Source organism: Thunnus maccoyii, chromosome 9, assembly GCF_910596095.1.
Source record: "Thunnus maccoyii chromosome 9, fThuMac1.1, whole genome shotgun sequence".
Classification (NCBI taxonomy): domain Eukaryota; kingdom Metazoa; phylum Chordata; class Actinopteri; order Scombriformes; family Scombridae; genus Thunnus; species Thunnus maccoyii.
In genome coordinates, this window is record NC_056541.1 from 29,301,561 (window position 1) to 29,317,845 (window position 16,285).

Below are 16,285 nucleotides of genomic sequence, written 5' to 3' on the forward strand. Positions count from 1 at the left end.
GGAACACACCCACTTTTGTAACCTGATCAGAGAGAGCAGCCGGGTGCTAACCTCTGCTTCTAAGGGCCAGGGACATGTACACACACAGATATGAAGCCACACTACTGCATGCTAAGATAGAAACACAGACATAAACACAAACAGGTCAGTTCACATGTCCACAGACAAGCAAACGTGCATTTAAACAGCCAGCATGTAAAGTTAGAGCTGCACACTACTATCTGCCAGCCTAGTGGCCCATCATCCGGTCATCTGTCGGCCAGGTCAGACAGTAGATCTGGAGAACAATAGATTGGTCCTAAATACTGTTTTGACTGGCGACTGGCTCCTGGCTTTATCTGGCCCCTGTGTGGGTGTGTACATGTCTGTGCAGGCACAGAAGCTCCTGGTAAGGACACACACACACACACACACATATATATATATATACACACACACACACACACACAGAGTAGGATTAGCCTAGAGAGCAGGCTGGAGTCACATGGGGTCTGCCTAACACAGTGACCTGCTTGGCTGCAGATGGTCCACCTCTTAAGACATCCAGTGATCAACCTCCTCCTCTCTTGACTCAGCTACTGATCCTGCTCTGCTACACTGCCCCACACAACCAGATGAAAACACAAGTAATGCGTCCCTCAAAAAGCAAAGCAATGCTTCTTCACAGGTGAATTAGTTTGTTTTTTATGTAATTTCATATTGGCTCCAGAGAGCATCAAATCCTGTAAATTGAAACTAAATTCTGGCAAAAGTGAATTTAAGCAATAGTAATTCCGCTGAAAATGCCACCAGGTTGCAGCAGGGATATTATTAATTGTTAGATTGTGAATTAACAGTGTGGACATGAGTGGGGAGTTTTTTTGTGAATCCCCTCTTCATGGAACTACTACTGCAGCAGTGAAGAAGTTGACATTTATGTCTGTCGTCACACAAACCTGTTTACTCTTCTTTCCTGCTCCTTCTTGTGATATCACTTTGATAAAACTCCACCCTGCATACAGCCTTATTGCTGCTCATTCACGTGTGTTTTGCGTGTGACTGTTGGTGTGTTCTTGATGTATGATAGTCTGTGCCTGCTTGAGTGGCGTATGCGTCAAAGAGATAGAAACTGCGTGCATGAAAGACGTAGATGGCTGTTGCATGATCACTCTCCTCCACTCTCCTTCGCCTCCACTGGTGCATCATTGCCATATTGCCCCGCATGATTGCTAACAGTTATGATTTCCCAAGGAGAGGGGTAGAGAGAGAGTGTGTGAGTGAAGGCAGAAGGGGGAGGAAAATCAAAACAAATGGCTAAGCACCGGCTTTGACCCCATTTGTGGGGAGATTTGTGTACTCAACGCCCTGATATTTGTGTCAGAGCGCTCCATTCAAACAGGATCCCAGACCCTATTTCTGTCTCTCTGTCTCCCCCCTCTCACCCTAATAGGGTGCCATTGCCAGGTCATGAAGGGGGAGGTGATGGGGGAGCGAAGTCAACCAGGGGTCATGGATATATAGATGGCAAACCTCATTGCCTCCCTGAGCGCCCGTTAGCACTATGAGGCTATGGCCATTAGGTGGGATGGGCTTGATGCTGAGCTTTTGTGTGTATATCCGTGTGGGTATATGGTTGTGTGTGAGTGTGATGTTCATCCCGTCATAATAGGCAAGAGCAATCTCCCTGCCCCGCGATTGCCCTCTCCTCAACAGCTGGAGCGGAGTGAACCAGAGTTCTCGATGCCGACATGCAGTGTCATGGCGAAGATGTTTGAAAAAGCGACTCATGAACAATGTACACACACACACATTCTCTGTTTGTACACAGTGTTGTGGTTGCAGTGATTTCCCTCCAAAATGTCCCACTGACCCCTTAACTGGTTTGGCTAATGCTAGTATGCTGCATCTAATGGTTATTTTGCTGGTAGTGGTAGTAGAGCTGCTACATTAAGCATCGCTTATTATGTACCCTAATGGATATATTTATCCAGTGTAATTCATTCCACTCTGCCCATATTGGATCGACCCCCACCTGTCTTTCTAACATCACACACATTACCTCTTCCTGTGTTTGCTCAAGGTGAAGACATCACGTAGCGTGAGGACCGTGAACACAAAATGCCCCCCCGACATGCCTTCCTCTTCGTCTTTTTCTCTCTCTTCCCCTCCCATCCCCCGTCACTGCTACATCATATTATGTAGTCACAGGAGAGGATTTTGTGTGTTCGCTGGGTGGATGGAAAGATTCTCTTCTCACCACAGGAATGCTGGGAAAGTGACTTAATTGGGTGCCATGAAATGGCCTCCTTCAAGTGTATTTACTTTTCTTGAATTTCACATTTTTGACTGATCCATGTTTTCAAGGAGGAGGTGAAACTTGTATAAATTCTTCATTTCAGCCTCTAATTGCTTGGCAGGCATCTGTTGTTTGCGTTTTGCCAGAGTCTTCTCCTCAGTTGACCCAACATTAGTGTCTTTAAGTTGAAAGGTTTGCTCCACTCTCTGATGGCACTGGCTTTAACCTCATGCTGCGCAGCTACCACAGTCCCTGTTATTGTTTGACATTTAGTGCTACACACCAGCAGAGAAAAGAATAAACTGTCTGAGCATTCATTTATTTAAAGAGTCAGTTCACACAAATCATAAAAGACTCCAAACGATTAATCGATTATCAAAATAGTTGGCGACTAATTTAATAGTTTGCAAATAATCGATGAATCGATTAATCTTTGTAGCTCTAGTTAGAATGATTTTCTCTGGTTGCTGCTTCTCGCTATGTTTTGACTGTTTGTCAAACAAAGTCATTTGAGGACATCACATTTGGCTCTGGGAAGCTGTGACAAACATTTTTTTTTAAATTTCTGACATTTTATAGACTAAACTATAAATAAATTGAGAACATAAACTGCAGATTAATTGATAATGGAGCTGCAACAATTAATCTGTGAATCAAGTAGTCAATCGACAGAAAATTCATCAAGTATGTGATAATTAATGAATTGTTTTGAGTCAGTTTTTAAAGTAAAAAAATCAAAATTCTCTGATTCCAGCTTCTCAAATGTGAATATTTTCTAGTGTATTTAGTCCTCGATGATAGTAAAGTGAACGTCTCTGCGTTGTGGACTGTTGGTAAGGACAAAACAAGACATTTGAGGATGTCATCTTGGGCTTTGGGAAACAATGATCAACATTTTATTGACCAAACAATCAAGTAATCAAGACAATAATCAACAGATTTATCAGTAATGAAAATAATTGTTCATTACAGCCCTTAATGATAATACTGTGTCTGTAGTAGTATTTTAGCCATGCAGATACTTTTTGTTTCATGTTGCAACATTTTGTGATGTCCACCTTGCAGACTTCTGTTGCCAGCCCAGTAGAAGTGATCAGAATGGAAAATTGTTTGTAGTGCTTAAAGTAGTGAAAGATGACATTAAAAAACACAACAAAGTGTCTTTCTAGAAACAGTGTCCCAGTTACTTAAGATGATCCACAGACGTCTCTGTCAACATTTCAATTGGACTATTTCTTTAGGTGAAGAAATGCCAATAAACTGTCTGCAGTGATGTCTGTGTCTTACCTTGCATCACTAGCGTCTGCTAGCAATAAATGTCACACACTAAGTAAGTGCAGTGCAGCGTGTGAATACAATGCCAGTGTTTTAGCATTATGTAGCTCCAGCATTGGCCATCATTTGTCTTTCAGTGAAGGTGTGCCACTGACCCTATTGGCTGCAGAAGAACAACCAGGGACAGAAACAGCCGGCCAACAGTCTATAGAAACAGCATTAGCAGTAGTGTCTGCGCCCAGAGGGAGCAGTTACCTCAAGCTCACCAGTGACTGTGACGTGAATGGCATTTGGCACAGGGAGCGTAGCTGTGTGAGGCCTTGCGTATGGCTAACCTCACTACCCCACAAATAGAGCCAATGTGTTGAGCAGCTGTGGAAGTGACGGCTGGAGCACGGCCAGCCTGCTCCGCTTGATGCAGTGATTTAGTTCTGTGCTCTCTGGCTAACCTCGATTTTAATGGAGGATGATGCTTGGCTGAAGGGAGGGCACGTTGGCACAACACAGGGTCTTCCTCAGGCTGTCTTAGTAAATTCACATCAGTTCATTTAAAGTGTTTAATTCTCAGGGGCTACAGCGGTTTCAAATGTATTCTTTTACCTAGCGCTCAGTGCATCTAGTGACTTTTGGAAGAAGTACGTATGCGTGATAGGGCTGAACAATAAATTGTATTTTCATCTTCATCATGATACGAACATTCGCAATAAACACATTGCAAAATGCCTGGAACATGATGAAAAGTCATTTTATTTACACGTGCTGTGCAGGCAGAGTGCTCCATTGTGTTATGAACATCATGTCTCCAGCAGTGGAGAGCAGTCTCTCTGCTGCACTGTTAGCTCTGGGGAAAGACATTGCTGTCCAAGACGCTGAGCGGGTGCAGGGTTTTTGAGGTGAAACAGACTGAGCACTTTCTTTTCTTCACCTCAGAGTTGGTTTAAGTTGTTTAATGCTGCAGTGTGTCGGTCAGCTGGTCTCATTTGTTACTGCTGGAGTTTGCTGTTCCACTAAGGTTAGTCTTTGAGTGACGGCATAGAAAGTTCACAATACACCTCACGTTTGTCTTGCAAATGTAATTATTGAGTCATTAAATCAAAAAATGCTTGCAACCACTGCATTTGCAAGATGAACTCTAGCGTATGCTCGCTGTAGACTGTCTAGGTGCAGCTGCCTTTGCAGTCGACATCTGCCTTTTTTGTTCCGTCAACATCACGTAATTAACTAACATTTAGAAAATTGATTTTTGACAATTGCGAACCAAAACCTGGTTGATATTTTTTTTCTGATTTTTTTCTAATTTTCTCTTGATTTAGTGGCCCTATTCTATTTCAGTTTCCCCCCTCATACTATAGATCTCTGCACCTTGTTGGGTGGAGTCGACGGCCTTGATGATTGTAATGGGAGACGTTACAGTTATTATAAATTGCCATGTTTAATTTATTTCAACAATGTATGGTAGGGCTGGGCAAAACATTGATATCATATCGATATTGTGATAGGACACTACATATTGTCTAAGATTTTGGATAAACCTAAATCCCCGTTTATCGTCTTTTCCTGGTTTTAAAGGCTGCGTTACAGTAAAATGATGTCATTTTCTGAACTTACCCGACTTTTCTAGTTGTTCTATTGTTTGTTTTTACCCACTTATTATATCCACATTACTAATGATGATTTATCAAAAATATCATTGTGTAAATATTTTGTGAACGCACCAATAGTCATCCCTACAATAGTGTCACAATATTGCTATAGAGATGTTTTTGTTGAGTGTAGAAGAAATTAATTTAAAGGGAGCAGGGGAAATTAAACTTCAATTTCTTATAGTTATAATGCTTGAATCAAATTAATGTTAAATTTGTTTGTTATTCATGTGCAGTTCGTTCAACAAAAGCATGTTCAAAATAATTAATTTCATTTCGTTATTCGGTGGGCATGGACTATTCAGTGTTTGGGGTCTATGTTAACAGTGTACCTATTAAAACAGAAAGACATAGGAACTGTACAGCTAATACGCACACTTCAATATTTGTCTATTTATCGCATGTCGTTAATAATCATCATCGCAGTATTGAACAACGTTATCGCACATCGCAGATTTTCCTCATATCGTGCAGTCCTAGTATGTGATTGTGTGTGTTAGTGTGTTGTCTCTGCTTGCATGGCATGTCCTGTAACAGTGATCAATGAGTTTGCGTTTGGGGTGGGGGCGTCCATAAAGGAAGTGCGGTGTTGGTGGTGGTGATGGTGGGGGGGGGGGGTTGCTGAGATTGGGCTCCCATGTTAATGAGATCCTTGACTTGAGACGAGACAAGGACAACAGCAACGCTTTTCCCTCTTTCTCTGTTCTCTCATTGCCTTACATCCTTTCTCCCCTCCTCCTCCTCCTCCCTCCATCTCTCCCTCTCCTTTCGTCCTTCCTCCATTGTTGTCTCCTTCCTGTCTCACTCTCCTGTCCTCTGTCTTTGGATAACAGGGGCCAGTTGCATAAAGGGAAAACCGGGCCACCTCTTTAAACTATTATCTCCCCATAGAAGGTCTCAGACAATGCAACGTGTTGCCTCAAGTGTTAATTTCGACCATTTGAAAAAACAAACCGAAGAACTAGGCTAACACCGGAGCACAGTGCTACAGGATATGGAGTGTGTTTAACAATGTTGTGCTTAAGTGATCCTTAAAGCGTGGGTGGGTGTGTCAGCTGGGTCAGACCTATCAGAGTATCTTTGCCTGTGTGTGTGTGTGTGTGTGTGTGTGTGTGTAGAAGAGCCTGTAAGTTATACTTGACATGTTAGCATGGACTCAAAGGTGGCATTTCAAGTCCACCCAGTCGATGCAGCTTGCCACAAGGCGTGTCTATTTGGCTCGGAACATCGTTTTGTTCCTGAATCCTCCTTGCGTTGGAAAAAGAAGAGCACATGCCAAAACGTGAACACGCAGGGCTTAAAATAGACAGTGCACACACACGCACACATCCCAAGTCAAATGTCGGCCATGATACTTCACTCAAACAGCCAGTCGATGTGAGAAATTTCTAGAGCGACGCTGTGCTGTAAGAGCAGTCCTGGCAGCCAGTGCTGGCTGAGTCAGAAAAGGCTGAAACAGGGAGGAAAAACCTCTCAGGAGGAATTTGAGGGTTGTGTTTTGCTGTTCCAATATCCCTGTCATGGAGGGAGGATTAGCTTTTCGTTTTTTAGTATCTGTTGGGGATTCATTTACAGTGGCAGCCAGTAACTGAAGCCACACTGTAATGCATGTCTCTATACAAGGTGTCTGTGTGTGTGAAAGGCGACGCTCGTTCTCGGCTTGTGTTTACTCGAGCGCTGGCAGGGTGAGCGGGAGCAGTTGACCTCCTCCAGCGGGGAAGGAGTTAAGCGTCAGGAATGATTGAGGTGTTGGTCGCACGCAGGCAGCTCAGAGGACTGCTGCTGCAGATTTTCTTTCTTTACGCTTTCCATTTCCCTCACTCTCTTGCCCTCTGGATTCTTTATTTTTGTCCTCGTTCTGTCTTTTTTTCACAATTCTCTCCTTCTCGTTTCATTCTGCTTGTTGCTGACTTTGAATCCTACTCAGTTTTTTTTTTTTTGTCAGACCAAAATTGCTGTTCAGATCATGTAGAGATTATTGATGATCAGTTTGAAATCTTCTAGTAAAGGCAGTACGTGATTACCATTTTGTTATTTTCACCCTGAGAACACGTAAAATGAGAACACATGACATTTATCCACAAGTACGGCTCTATCTTCCTCTGTCGACCCTGCATGTCTATGCTTACCTCTCTCTCTCTCTCTCTCTTCCCCACTCATTCTTAACAACCTTTTTCTCTCTGTTTACCTCCTTCTTCCCTTACTCCCTCACTCCATACCTTTGTTTCTCTTTCTCTCCCTGTCCCTGTGCTATGTTGGGTGGGTGGGTAGTGGGGGGTTAGTGGAGGGTGTTGGAAGCAGCCTGAGTCAGAAGGAAATGAACCCAATAAATCAAGCTCCTGTCCCTGTCTCCTCCCTGCCAGGACCTGCTGCCAGCCAGCTCTCTGCAGCTATGTACATTTACACTCGCTAACCAGCAGAAAGCGCTCAATGAATGCCATGTTGTTGTGTTATCACATAAATATAAAGGATTAGAATAGTTATAATGTTATGACCTTGGGTGTGTGAAAGCATCCTACAAAGTTTTTTTTTTTTCATTTTATGATTTCAATGGGATCAGGATTGATCTAAAATATGTACAGATTAGTACTTTGTTGTAGTCTATTTGTCATGATCACCAGGGATGAGCTTGAGAATGAAGTCTTCCTTTTTAATTTTTCATGCACAGTTAAATAATTTTCAGCTGCTGCCTTGTAAATTCATAATAAGTGCTGATGGAAGTTATGCGCACACATGCACTCACATTTGTGTTAATGACCAGTGGTTAGATAATGTTATAAGCTCATCACCACCACAGAGTAAAGCCTCAAAATTGAGTCATTAATCAACACCTGACTGACAGTCTCAACAAAAACTAAGCATATGTTCACAGCGTTTGTTGCAGGACTGTTGTGTATTAACAACAATGTTGTGAGTAAAAATCACTCCGTCAAAAGAATATTTGAACTTGCTGTTAAGGGGTTTCCCTTTATAAAAAGAGCAACTTATACAAAAGCTGCTTTATTATGAAATGAAAGGCTTCCTACACTTCTCTTAAAAGGCATTCACAGTGAATTACTGTGGATTCATTAGGCCTTTTTGTCAGTGATCAACACAAAAAGACTCAAAGTCAAATCAACGAATAAAAGCACAAGCTCAAGTTCAAGCTCTGTAAAGTTGCAGGAGGACTGAACAGCGATTTATGCCCACAGCGTTGCTACCATGCAGCGTTTGTGCTGAGACGCTGTGTGTGAAACACACCAAACATAAGAGTACAGTATGATGGCCAAAAAGCTCCAGCATGTGAAGGTTCCTCACTTTGTTTCAGAGTCTCCCACATGCCTGCTGGCAAACACCAGCCCAGATGTCATGTGAGTTGTTTTCAACAGTGGCTTTCTCTCTGCTGCTCTGCCATAATACTGTAAATGTTGAAGCACTCAGGCAGCAGATGTTGTGTTCACAGCGTCTCCCATCTCAGCCACAGAACCTTGTCGCTCCTTCGGAGTCTGGGTTTTCCCTAGGTGGGAAAACCCTGAACCCTGGCGGGTTTAGGTGCTGTGGTTGCAGTAATTTCATGTTATTTGACTAAAAACTATGCATTTTCACATAATTTTGGACTCTTATCATTATGGTATTTATAAAAACAACACAGCTTTTCACAGTACACTCAGACATTAGCAAAAAGAAAATTGAAACAAATATGCTCACTGATAAAGAATGTGCTGTGGCCTGAAGTAATCCCTCACATTTTTGTTAGTGTGCCATAAAAATAATAATTACAAAATAATTTTGGTAAAACAAGGCTTCTAGTGAAGGAATTTGAACTGTGATTTGCTCATCCTCCCATAGCCAGGGTCCATACTCTTATCAGTCTGGTTCTTTATCAGTTCTCTTACTTGTTCTTTTTCATTACTAAAGAATACGTTTTTTTATGATTATTTTAAAAAAAAAAAAATTCAGAACAGGATTAGAATTGGTTTATATTTTAGATATAACTAACTATTGTTTCTAGAGCAGCAAGAGTAATGTTTACAACAGCAAAATCACTATATACTATAAACTCAATAACTCATTGGAAACAAATCTAAAACGTCAATAAAATAATATTTCACAGAGCACCCTGGTAGCTGAATCATTACTGGCTGTACATGCCAAAAATTCAGCCAGTAGCTAAATTTACAAGAATGTGAGTAGTTTTAACATACGTCAGGAACTAAGCTAAACAGTTAGGCTACATGCAGACAGCTTTTGTTGTAGCTTGTTCGTAACAATTGGCTATTAGCTTAATCAGTGAGCTGTGGTCGTGTAAAACATATTGGCAGTGGATTGGAGACTGTGAGCAAGCAGATGAAAATATCGCTTTTCTACATGTTTCTGCTTGTTCAACATGTGTTTTGATAAATTACTAAGGAGCATTGAGTCGTCGTCAACTCAAGTAAAATGTTACCTTCACCTGATTCACTGTGTCCACCGCGGCCTCTCTGCTGTGCTGTCCGCTCTGTGTGTGTGTGTGTGTGTGTGTGTGTGTGTGTGTGTGTGTGTGTGTGTGTGTGTGTGTGTGTGTGTGTGTGTGTGTGTGTGTGTGTGTGTGTGTGTGTGTGTGTGTGTGTGTGTGTGTGTGTGTGTGTGTGTTGACAGTTAGTTAGCAGCAGCAGCAGCTCGACATGTGCAAAGCCGTTAACCCAGCTGTATTCTTGAAGGATGCAGACTTAACTAGTTAACTGTAGCATAGCTAACAGTAAAAGCTAATCCGGCCAACAGCTCATGTTATATCCAGTCATTAGGTGAGGAAATATGTACTGTCAGGCTGTAAATCAATAAAGTGAGGTCAAATTTTATTTCTTCATACACAAGGCAACACAAAGTGCTTTACATAAAGTGACAATACAATTGCAACATAGTTCAGTCATTCAGTTATTTATTTGGCAGAAAATATTTGGCAATTAAAATATTTGCAGTGGAGCACCTCATATGTGGTATTATTTATTAATTACTTTTTTTTAACCTCCCACCCCACTGGTCAACTGCTGCCACAATTAAAGTGTAATTCTGTTTGATACTGCTCAGTTGTAAACTATATGTTTGTTGAAAATGACTTGTGGTATACTCTGAGGCAGCAGTAAGCCACCACTTCCCCTCAGGGCATCCAGCCTCCAGAAACTTTCAATGAGAATCAGCAACAGCCCCCTCCCTCTTATGTTTTTGCCTGTGTGAAGAGAAGTGCACCTGCAGTGCTTCAGGGATGTGATCTTTCAGCTTTATTGGACACACAAGTCCTATTTGATGTCTAACAACATGTTAGGTCTTTTGTTTCCTGGATACAAACCTGACTTAGGCTTGTGCTTGAGTGCATATCAGATAATGTGTTTGTTTTGTGTTTGAATACACACCTTCTGACAAGGTTTGTGTGTTCGGGGACACAATAAAAGATTTATGCAGCCCCAGAGCTCAATGTCTGATGGCATGTTTCAGAATGAGTGTCACAATGGGACACATTGCAGTGGAATTAAACTGGGAAGTCCTCTGCCAGTACAACCAAAAGAAACTGAGTTACAGCGTTTGATCAAACAATGCAGGAGTCAACAGAGACATTGAGGCATGATGGCAGCCTCTAACATGACATGTCGCATAAATTATACAAGCTCACTCATCACTGCAGCTCTCATGCTCTTCATTATCCTAAACACTCATTCACAGATCCACATGCTCTGTGGTGTCATTGTAGTTTTCAGTCTGCTGTTAGCTTGTTAATACTCACAGCAACAGTCATCCACTATGGCAGGACACACAAGGCCACTTTGTTGTTTTCATTTGTACAATGAAGCTGTTAAGTTGACTGACAGTCTCCACTTTCTCTCCTGTGTCCCCTTTCCCTCCTCCTCTGTCCCTCTGCCAGCCGGTGGCAGAGCCCATCCCCATCTGCAGCTTCTGTTTGGGGACCAAGGAGCAGAATCGCGATAAGAAGCCGGAGGAGCTCATCTCCTGCGCCGACTGTGGCAATAGCGGTAAGTGTCGATTTGAGGAGAGCTGGAAAAGGACAAATTTTTGGACTATTTCAGCCATTTGAAACAGTTTAAATACTGAAAGAAGTTGAAGTGGAAGCCAATATAAAGTTGCAGTTAAAAAGGCAGTACTAAAAGAAGTTTTGTTTAAGTGTAAGCACTGATTAAAGTTGAAGTGACCTGAGCTTCTTTAAACTATCTTAGCACTAGTTTGGATAAACACTTCCAGTTTTGTGGCAGAAACAGTCACAGAGGAAGAGAAGCCAATCAACTGACATTTCAATTGCTTTCAACTCTTATTCTTCAACTGCTTTTAGCACTTACAAGTCAACTGACAGTTCAGTTGCTTATCTTATTGTTTAACTGAGTAAGTCTCAAGGCTTAACTTTCAAGTCTCAAGCAAGTCCCAAGTTACTACAGTGAGAATCAAGCAAGTCGAGTCCCTGCCATAAGTCAAGCAAGTCACAAGTCAAGTCATATAAAAATTGTGATGATCTACCCCAGCTTCCACATTTGAATCAATTAAAAGTTGAGTTTTCTTTTCAATATCAATGACAAACTGTTGCAGCCTGCTAACACCTTATAAATCTTATTGATATTTGACATTTTGTGGCAATCGATAACAAGCTTCCTAAATGAACAACTACAGAGAGTTGGGCTCTGAAATTATATATTGTAAAATAGCCTTAGTAACAACGTAGGCATCAGTAACTATGTGCGCAGGTGACACAGCTTTCCAACACAGAAGCATGAGAAATGGAGATCCATCATCCCCCCCAATGTGCCAGCAGACAATTTATTTCAGCGTCTGTCCATGGACTGTTGTTCTGTGTTGGCCTCCATACCGCTCTGCTAGTAGCAGCATGGATTCTGCTCAGCCACTCAGATGCACTTTGTCACTCTGCATTTGATGTCAGTGTTGTGTGTTGCGCTGCAAGAGATGCAGAAGACACTTTGAAATCCAATTTGAGAGGCCAGCACATCTGGACTGAGACACATCTGTAGAAATCCTATTGTAGTTTCATTTCAAACCATCTCCAAATGTGGTTTGGATCTGATTTACGAAATCATTTTGCTGTACAGACTTTCTAAAATCAATCTGGATACAATCTAGATATGCCAAAAAAACTGATTTGGGCTGGCAGTCTGAACAAGGCCTGAATCGAGTCTCAAATCATGAATACAAAGTCAGCTCTTTTATCAAATCAATGTTAGTCAAGCAAGTCTCAAGTCCTCAAATTTACGACTCGAGTCTAGTCATGTGATTCAAGTCCCCCACCTCTGCTGATTACAGCTGACACTTCAGCTCATTTTCATTCAGTTTTTAATTCCTCTCAGTGCTGACACTTCAACTGACTCTTCAACTCCTTTCAGCAGTTTCATTTCAACTGACACTCACACTAACATTAACCTCACACTTCAATTAGTGATTACACTTGAAACTGAAACTTCTTTCAGCACTTCCATTTTAGCTGCCATTTCATTTTTTCACTAATTACATTTCCACTTCAACTTCTCTCAGTATTTAAATAATTTCAAGTGGTTGAAATAGTCAGAAAATGTGGCCTTTTCTATTTCTTCTCAAATTGTTCTTTGTATGAGTTTTAGTTCATTATTTTGGTTATTTTTCTTTCTGCTTTTGGTCCAGGATACCATGCTTAAACCTGCAGTGTGGAACTTTTGTCTCCCCCCTCTGGCAGTGAGAGTAATGACTCAAACACTGTCAGCATACTTATGACGTATACCCATCCCTCATCTCCCCTGTGCCCAGGAGTGCTCTGCTGCTGTAGCCTATTCCGTTACCACTGTTGCTCCCCCCGAAAGCTCTGGCAAACCAGTCATTGCTAGCTGACATAAAACGCATCACTACCGATGCGCCAGCGCGGGAAAGATGCCACAGACACCAGATTTTAAAACTCTGGTATACTGTGAAATACTGAGAGATTTACCTGGGGTAATCAGGCTTAATCAGCATTGGGGGAACTCATTCGGCAGGGGCTTGAATGTAACAAATGTTCATTTATATGTAAAAGTCCTGCTCTCCAGCTTTAAACAGATGGTTAAGTAAGATAAACACAATTATTGAACACACAGATACTGGTACTGGTCTATGTATTCAGAAAAATCAGAATATAATGATTATTTCCCTATAAAATCTTGTTTTCTCTACCAAGAGTCTGGCTAACTGGGAATCCACATAGGAAATGAGATGTGAGCGGTGCGTAAGTGCTTTCAATCCACATCGACTCAGACCTGTGTTCAGCGTCTCTGTCCACAGAAGCAGCCGTCTGTCAGCTGCAGCTCCTGGGGAGCTGAGAGGACAGCGGCCATCCAAACTGCCTTCACCAGGCTGACTGACAGCAGAAATTTACTGAACCAAAATAGCGTTCATGTTGGCTCCACGGGAAGAAATTGACAGTGTTTGTATTTATTGATCCATTGATTTTATTTCCCCACCCACTGTAGCGAGTGAGGGGAATGTGCCTGTAGTGAAACAGGCAAGCTCACAGACAGTCCGGGAGTCCTGATCAAGCAACGTAGATACGGTTAATAAGTTCAAAACACATATACAGCGGGATATTAGTGTGATTTTAAACAGCTGTCTGTGCAGATTACACTTCACTAAACGTGACATAGAAACAGACTCGAAGTGTAAAAAAATATGTGGGGGTCTCTAGGAGATGTGCGCTCACTCGTGCATGTCTTGGAGTCAGTGTGGATTGATACATTTAGTAAAATGGATGCGTATCTGTTTTAGGAGGTGCGTGACGAACATCAAAAATGCTTCTAAAACATTTTCTATGAGAATTTTGCCACAAGACCAGACACTGTTTAGTGAATGCAGAGGAGAGATTGTGTTCCTTTTCTTCCCTCAGTGGGTTTCTGTCCCAGACAAGGCTGTCTTGCTTGCTGCTCTCCAGACATAGCCAAAACAGAGCTCTCTGAGATTATCAATTATCTTTGAACACTCTCTTTGCAACCAGGTTTGATTCAGTGAGGGTTTTCAATTCCAAAAGGAGCTTTTTTTTTTTTTTTTTTTTTAATCCTTCTTTAATGATGCAAGTGGGTCACGGCTGTCAGTCACCAGCCACAAAAATAAAGAGTGTGATGATGACGCACTTGTTTGTGTATGCGTGTCTACCTACCTGCAGGCCACCCGTCCTGTCTCAAGTTCTCCCCAGAGCTCACAGCGCGAGTCAAGGCGCTGTGGTGGCAGTGCATCGATTGCAAGACTTGCAGCAGCTGTCAGGATCAAGGAAAGAATGCGGTGAGTGGATGAGCGAATATGGCGGACTGGCAGCTGAACAGTGCCTGTGAACGCGCTCTTCTCTGCTTAAGTGCCAGATAGAGATGCTGATAGACATATCTGTGGTCCTGGGATCGAGCTATTTTAGTCAGCCTCGGCATGTTTTCCCTGTTTTCTTTTACTTGTCAAGCGAGGAATCATTGTTATTCAAATGTTTGTAGTGAGGTTGATAGAAAATGCAGAAAATACTGCTAAGATGCACACTGATAAAAATACATTTATGAGGATTGAGAATAAAATAAGGAATAAATAAGTTGTTCAATCCAATTGTAGTGGATTTTTTCAAAGTATGCTTTAAGTAACAAATTCATAGTGAATAAATTAGAACAGCCAACTATTTAAATACATTTTTATTTAGTTAGGAGGGGGAAATATCAGCAAAATGTGTGAATTAGACTCAGAGTTTTTATCAGTTCTCCAATAAATGTCTCAAAGTGCATTATATGTATAAACTTATGTTCATGATTTACAGTGTATCATTATTTAATCATGTTACTGAGAATATGTCTTGTCTGAAACCCATGTAAAGCCTTTGGTAATCATCAATACGTGTGTGTGTGTGTGTCTGTGCTTTACAGGACAACATGTTGTTCTGTGACTCGTGTGACCGGGGCTTCCACATGGAGTGCTGTGATCCTCCCCTCATGCGAATGCCAAAAGGTAAATAAACAGAACTGCTCCTTTAACTCATAACCTGCCTCTTTATTACCTATTTACAGCCCCTCATAAATTCAACTTGTGTCTGTTCTACCTCTGTAAGACTTTGCTAGGCTCACGTTTCTGCTCTGTTTAACCATTACATCCACACTGATAGTTGGACAAATGATTAAACCATCTCTTGAGTTGTTGCCTCCAACTCTAACAAAGCACTTAATGCTTCAACAATAAGTGCTAATAAATTAGATAAGTCCCAGAGCATTTCAGTATCTGCACTGAAGCCTGTCTTGTCTAACTTCAGTGTATGTGAAGCTGTGTTCTTTCTCATTTTCTCCCAGGCATGTGGATTTGTCAAATCTGCCAACCCAGGAAAAAGGGAAAGAAGCTTTTACACGAAAAGGCAGCACAAATCAAACGGCGCTACAACGCACCGCTGGGACGGCCGAAGAATAGGTAAAGAAATGCTTTCAGCCAAGGACGCCTTCTTCACTGTCAGCCCAGTAGAGAGTCGCAGTACAGTGTCATGTATCAGAGTGCAGACAAGCTAATAGTTACAACACCTCATAACCCCAGAATAAGTTTACAGATTTTTACACTGCCATTTCTCTGTATGTGTGTAGTGATTATATAGATATAATGTATGTATTTACGGATGTATATGTGTATATATACCTACTGGGCATCAGATTGGCCAGTAAGTACATATGCGTTCCCAGACATAATGCTCTCTTGCCCCCTGACAAAGTTTTAACCAGACCCCTGACTTCCTCTGCAGGCCAGGGCGGCCCTTCAAGAAGCTTGGTGGGCGCGGTCGGCGGAAGCGCTCGGCCTCAGCCAACTCATCCTCCAGCTCCTCCTGTGAAGGTTACCCCGGCGACGACAGGCTGCTTTTCTCAATGCGAGATGACGACGACATGTCACAGGGAAGCCTGCGCTTCAACAACAAGACCAAGGGGTTAATCGACGCCCTCACAAAGTTCTTCACACCGTCGCCTGAGGGCCGCAAGGCACGGCAGGAAGTGGTGGACTACTCACAGCAGTGCCGCATCAGAAAGAAAGCCAGTCGCAAAGGAGATGGAGATGACAGGGGGGGTAAGGAGTCGCAGTGTTTTTCTGCTTGTACACACAGCACCATGTAGTCAATGCA

General features: G+C 42.1%; 1 protein-coding gene across 4 annotated transcripts in view; it reads left to right on the plus strand.

Moving 5' to 3' along the window:
* The window catches only part of kat6a (K(lysine) acetyltransferase 6A), a 35,346-nt gene that overhangs the window by 4,419 nt on the left and 14,642 nt on the right, over positions 1-16,285 (plus strand). For all 4 annotated transcript variants that reach the window (XM_042420726.1, XM_042420723.1, XM_042420725.1 and 1 more), the window contains exons 3-7: positions 11,069-11,177; positions 14,327-14,442; positions 15,060-15,141; positions 15,477-15,591; positions 15,914-16,230. In XM_042420726.1, coding sequence (XP_042276660.1) covers positions 11,069-11,177; positions 14,327-14,442; positions 15,060-15,141; positions 15,477-15,591; positions 15,914-16,230 — 739 coding nt within the window. The remainder of the gene's footprint in view (positions 1-11,068; positions 11,178-14,326; positions 14,443-15,059; positions 15,142-15,476; positions 15,592-15,913; positions 16,231-16,285) is intronic.